Here is a 6,304-nt window from a genome sequence, read left to right on the forward strand (position 1 = left end):
AACGTTTACTCTTCCTCCATGATTCACACCATTTCTCCGCAACACATGTTCTGATGCAACTTAACAGACTGCTTAAAGCGACAGACAGTAAATTGAGCAAATACAAGCTTTAAACCTTTATTGCCAATTAAATGTTAACCCCTAAATACTGAATATTGCCTAGTAAAAGGGAAACAAATATATAATTTTCCTGAAATGTCATACACATAAATTGGACAAATCCTAAAAGGCAAGTAAAAATATAAATAATTAAAACAAAAACCGTTCACTTTAACATTGTGAATCTGGCAGTTCTTTTCATTGGTTAGAAATGTTATAATGAAAGGACCAATAGAAATGGCATTGTCCACATAAAAATAGTTGCATATGTTTATGGGATTTTAACCAGACCACTGGTTAACTGAAGTACACTTGTTACTTTAACTAACTCTTTTAGGGTAATACGAAAGTTTTATAAAGTGTGTATCAGATCTGTACACATTTTTCCACGTAATATGAGAAATTATTATAGACAGATTTGAATATAAAAGTACATTCTTAATGAGTTAACCTGCTCAATTAAACCCCAAAATGCTAAAAAAAAAGAAAAACAGAAAAAAGCAGCCGGGTCTAAAAATCTAATCACTTTATTAAGTGAAACTGTTGAATGGAGAGCATGGTCTTAAAAAAAGAGATTACTTTCAATAAATACATGTAGTCTTAAAACAGTAACATGACAGTTAAACAGTTAAACAAAATCTGGTAACAGTTTGTCTTCCCCCTAATATGTCTGTACAAACTCTGCACACCAAGTGTGGTTTGTACTCCATTTCTCAACAATCACACGTTTGTCATTAGGCCCAGGTCAGTTTGAATTTACTTGTAGAAAATTATGTTTTACAGGTCAGATGAACCAAATGAAACAAGGTCTAAACACATTCAACAACAATCAGAAATACAAACACCTGCATTAGGTATGTATGCCAAAAACTGATGAAGCAAACAAAAAAGGTGAACTATGGGGACTGGTCAATTTTACAAGGCACAAGATTAATATTCAAATATTTTTTGGCCACTGCGGAGATTCTCTCGCCATCAATAAACTTTTCTCCATCAATATTCAAGACGTAAACGTCTTCTTAGTGTTTAAACAAAACATTTTTTAACGAGACACAAAACAATTCTAATAAAAAACCTTTTGAACATTACAAAAAGTCCACTGATGCTGAAATCATGCAAAAGAGTTCAAAAAAGTGTAGACAAAGTCAGGGCCAAAGTTCAAGTATTTAAGTGTCATAAGGCAAGCTTTTTTGGCATATGTGGATTATCTGAGCAAGATTATCCTGTGGGTCTCCACTGGGCAACGTCCTTTGCAAGTTTTTAATCCACACTGTAAGTTATGACCTGTAGTCTGTCTCGCAGTCCTGACTGATTATTGTCTGTTTAGAAATCGCTTTAAACGGCAGTCTCTCCCTGGGCATTTCCTAGACGCTTGTAGAACCTGCGCCACGACTGCAGGGTCTTCCCAGACCAGATCCAGAACCCCGAAGTGATTCCCACAATCATGGTCATGAGGTATTTAATCATGAAAACGGTAAAATCCGGTGACATGGGTGCAAAGTTGGAGGATGGGCAGGGCACAGCAAAGCGCTTGCACGTCTGCATGTGCCATGTTTTCTCCCACTGCTCACGGAACGCCTGCTCATAGAAGTAGCAGGCGATGACTATGGTGGCCGGGACAGTGTAAAGCACGCTGAACACGCCAATTCGCACCATCAGCTTCTCCAGCTTCTCCGTTTTAGTACCATCATGCTTCATGATGGTCCGGATCCTGAAAAGCGAGACAAAACCAGCCAGCAGGAAGGACGTACCGATGAAGAGGTAGACGAAGAGTGGGGCCAAGACAAATCCACGCAGAGCGTCCACGTTGTAGATACCCACAAAGCACACGCCCGTCAGGAGATCGCCGTCCACTTGGCCCAAGGCGAGGATGGTGATTGTCTTCACAGCAGGCACAGCCCAGGCTGCCAAGTGGAAGTACTGCGAGTTGGCCTCAATGGCCTCGTGGCCCCATTTCATGCCAGCTGAGAGGAACCAGGTGAGGGACAGGATCACCCACCAGATGGAGCTGGCCATACCGAAGAAGTACAGGATCATAAACAGGATGGTGCAACCCTCCTTTTTAGTACCCTGAGCCACTGTCCTGTACGCATCCTCCCTAAATTTATCAATGCACACCACTTTGTCCTCCAGCAGAAAGCCAGTAACATAAGCCACCGCCACCATAAAGTAGCAGCCAGAGAGGAAAATGATGGGCCTCTCTGGATAACGGAACCGCCTCATGTCCACAAGGTAGGTGAGGACCGTGAACAGGGTGCTCACACAGCACAAGATGGCCCAGATTCCCACCCAAAGGCGTCCAAATTTCATCTCCTCCTCTCTGAAGTACATGAGTCCATGCGGCTGGGAGTGCTCACATGGCGCCCCACAATCCTTGGCTCCCAAGAATTTGTAGTTGAGATAGGAAGGCACAGCAAGCTGTAGTGGGCACGTAAAAGGCTGGCCAGACCTTTCTGGACCCGGAGGTGGTGTCAATCCCGGCGCATACAGAGTGGGCTCTGAAGTAGGGCTGCCGGGGTCTGACGTGTTCTGGCCCACGCAGATCTCCCCAGCACCGTGCACTGGGAAAGCCTCGCAGCGTAGTCTCTCAGGCCACTGGAAGCCAAACTTATTCATCAGCGCCTCACAGCCATGGCGGGCACGCTCGCACAGCGACCTGCATGGTGGGATGGCTTGCTCCAGCACAGTGCACACGGGTGCATACATGGAGCACAGGAAGAACTTGAGGTCTGCTGAGCATTGCACTTTAACCAATGGGTAAAACTGGTGCACCTCCAGGCCAGCATCCTCTTGGTTTGTGTGGCCCAACAGGTTGGGCATGATGGTCTGATTGTACTGGATGTCTGTGCACAGGGGGATGGAGATGGGCTGGCAGAAGCCATGTTCAGGCACAGAGATGCCCTTTTCGCCATGGTGCTGGCCAGCACTATAGCTGAGGAAAAGGGCAAACACGCAGAGTACAGTCTGGCTAAAAGAACTGGCTCTGGCTCTCCAAACCGCCATCATGGACAGCCTGGAAGACAAAAAAAATGATTTAAAAAGTTAATACACAGTATACAGACACAAAACAAAATGAACAACAAGTGTAAGTGTAAGATTCTGACTTAAGACTAGAGCTGGATGATATAGTAAAATAAAAGACAATACTGATTGTAATGTTTCAAAAATACATTGACAGTAGTTAGTGGGTAGGGCTGGAAGGTTAATCAAATTAATTAGATTAATCAAATTACTGCTTCAATGCTATTTTCAAAATGGAATAATCACGATTGTACATCTTTCCATACAGAAGCTCCCATAGGGAATCTCAGTAGATTGTAAGGAACACTTTTGTGGCAGTGATTTTCAAATGTTACACTTTTCCTTAACTGAAACACAAGAAGGTTATGTTTTCACTGTTTTTAATATAAAAGCTGCATGTAAATTTGAAGGGGCTGTAAAGGAAACAACAGTTTAATCATCACTGAGAAAAAAAAGAAAACAAAAAAAACCACAAGCTATTATGCAAAAACTAAAAACCGTATTCAAAAAATGCACATGTATTTAAAAGAATATCAAGATTTATTTTAACAATATCGGCCAGCCCTACTAGCAGGTTCTTAAAAACTAATATATAAATACTGTCTCATGGAGAAAAGTAATTTTTATTCAGTGTTGTTGCACATCATCCAGCTAGCTACACTCTCTAATGAAATATGTGTTTCCTTTAGCACAGACAGTATCCTCAAGCAAAGTTGATATGATAAGTTAAAATATTTTCATACTGCCTACCACCACTTTAGACCACTTGCTGAGCAAATGAAACACAAATAACTGTACTTAACAAAAGTTTAGATCAGTTTTAGTTGGGCCCAATTCTAGCAATTGAAAAACTACTATAAAAACTATTTTCTCATGTAGGTTATAGCACAGTGGATTTCTTCTGGTTCAGTTGTACATCATCAAGTTAAACAAACAACTTTGATTACACTTTTTTTAATGAAATGTAGGTTTTAATTTGGTCAGTGTTCTTTTAGCACAGATACTGTCATATTACAATATTACCATATTGCCTACCTCTACTTTAAGTTACTTTCGAATGAAACTGAAATAACTACTCTTATCAAAACTTTAGATTAGCTTTGTCTAGGCCCAAATTCTAACATCTTAAAAAAAATAACTACTCTCTCTTGTAGGTTATAGCTCAGTTAATTTCTTCTGGTTTTGTTGTACATCTAGTCAAACAACCCGCTCTAATTACACTCTCTTAAAAAATATATAGTTGGGTCAATAAGGAAAAAAAAAAGTTTTAGCTAGGCCAAATCCCAGCATCTTAAACATTATATAAAACTACTCTCCTATGCAGCTAGGTCATAGCACAGTGACTTTCTTCTGGTTTTGTTGTAACATCATGTAAATTAGGTTAGCTAGTCAAACTAACAGCTCGAATTACATGATCTGTAAAGAAATACACTCGGGTAGTGTTTTTAACATGGATAATAACCTCAATATATGTTTTTAAAACAAAAATAAGAATAATTCCGAATAACTGCACTTAGTTAACAAAAGTTTAGACAAGTTTTAGCTAGGCCCCATTTATAGCATCTTAAAAAGTACTCTAAAACTACTCTCTCTAGTGCAGTTATTATCACAGTCATTTTCTTCTGGTTTTGTTGTAATACAACATGTAAATTAGATTAGCTAGTCAAACTTACAGTTCTAGTTACATGATCTGTGAGGAAATAAAGTCGGGTCGGTGTTTTTAGCATGGATGATAACCTCAACATGGTTCTAAAACAGTGTTTTCAAGAATAATTGCATTTAGTTAACTTTTTTAGCTAGGACCCAATTATAACTAGTTTCTTAAAAAGTACTTACTCTAAAACTACAATCTCTCTATTCTAGGTTATAGTTAGCGCAGTGATTTTTGTCTGATTTTGTTGTACATCATTTAGTTAGTCAAACAAACAGCTCTTATGATAACTCGAATGTTCACCTCGATATTGTTAAAAAAAAAGCATATTGTTCACCTCTCCTTTAGACCGCGCGCTGACCGAATGAAAAAAAAAACGGATAAATGCACATAACTAGCGTTAATTAAACAAAGTTTGAAGACGTTTTAGGCCCTAATTTTAACATGTATCGCTTTTAGCTACTTTGTAACCGCACGCTCGCAGCGAATATTGTGGATACTCGCTAACTTAACCCCTATAGCGTTAGCTAACGTAATAGGTAATTAGCTTTACCGCTTCACATTGTAAAACAACTGAAAAAAGAGCTGCTTACACTGAAGGTGATCCGATAGAGAGAGGCGTTAGGAGCAGAGGTCCGTGTGTTCGATGGTCGGGTGCGCCTGGAGCAGCTCGCCGACCCCCTCGTGCTTCGGTTACTTCTCAAACCCAACGTCCAGCGCGGCGGCGGCGGCTCTTCACTCAGGTAGTAACGCACTCGTGGCCCGTTTTCGCGAATCCTCCGTACATTTCATCGCAGGCGTCGACGAAAACCCGTCCCCGTCCGTCCTCAGGCAGCGCACGCCGCAGATTAACCGCCTCCAGCCGCCGCTTCTTCCAGATTTACTAACTTTACCGCACTAAAGTTTACACAGACGCTCCACACTACCCTGGCGCTGATCAGACGGTTTCCAGACGCCCCTCCATTCAAGCTCTGCGGCGCGTCTCTCCGCGGGGCGCCTTGAAACCTTCCCGTGTCCCGGCCAATGGAAAGCTTTGTTTTCCTTAGCTCGCTCTTCCTGATTGGATAAACGGGAGCGCATCGAAAAGGGCGTGTCTGTTGGAAAACGCTCTCTTTACTCAAATCTCAACCTAAAAAAATAAATCCAGCATTTTAATGCAGAATAATCCAATAGGGTGCTGGTCCTGTAGTTAACTGTAAACTGATGAATGCAGTATTCTATATTAAATAATAGTACTATTAATATTAACTGCACCCTGCGTCTGCATGCGTCTGCATTGCTCACATGTTCCTCAAGAAAAACAAAGAAGGCACTAGCTATGAAGCCGATCAGCGTGGTTATAATGTTTTGGGGGGTGGGCGAAACCCCTGCTTTTAAGTAATGAGAAAGTAATGACACCGAAACTGATACTTCACACATAAAAGGGGCACAAACATACATTACTCTTTTTTCAAGGTGTTCTATGAAATTGAGCAAAAATATTCAGTATCATATAAATATACAGTATTTCTACACTATGACCATCTGACATAT

At 40.8% G+C, this 6,304-nt stretch overlaps 1 protein-coding gene across 1 annotated transcript; it reads right to left on the bottom strand.

Moving 5' to 3' along the window:
• Positions 1-610: 610 nt before the first annotated feature.
• fzd7b (frizzled class receptor 7b) lies at positions 611-5,760 on the bottom strand. The gene is made up of 2 exons (XM_007248875.4): positions 5,365-5,760; positions 611-3,112 (listed from the first exon to the last, which is right to left on the bottom strand). The coding sequence occupies exon 2, from the start codon at positions 3,103-3,105 to the stop codon at positions 1,435-1,437; it is 1,671 nt and encodes a 556-aa protein (XP_007248937.3). The 5' UTR covers positions 3,106-3,112; positions 5,365-5,760; the 3' UTR covers positions 611-1,434.
• Between the last annotated feature and the right edge of the window lie 544 nt (positions 5,761-6,304).

The sequence above is a fragment of the Astyanax mexicanus genome, chromosome 5, assembly GCF_023375975.1.
Source record: "Astyanax mexicanus isolate ESR-SI-001 chromosome 5, AstMex3_surface, whole genome shotgun sequence".
Taxonomy (NCBI): Eukaryota; Metazoa; Chordata; class Actinopteri; order Characiformes; family Acestrorhamphidae; genus Astyanax; species Astyanax mexicanus.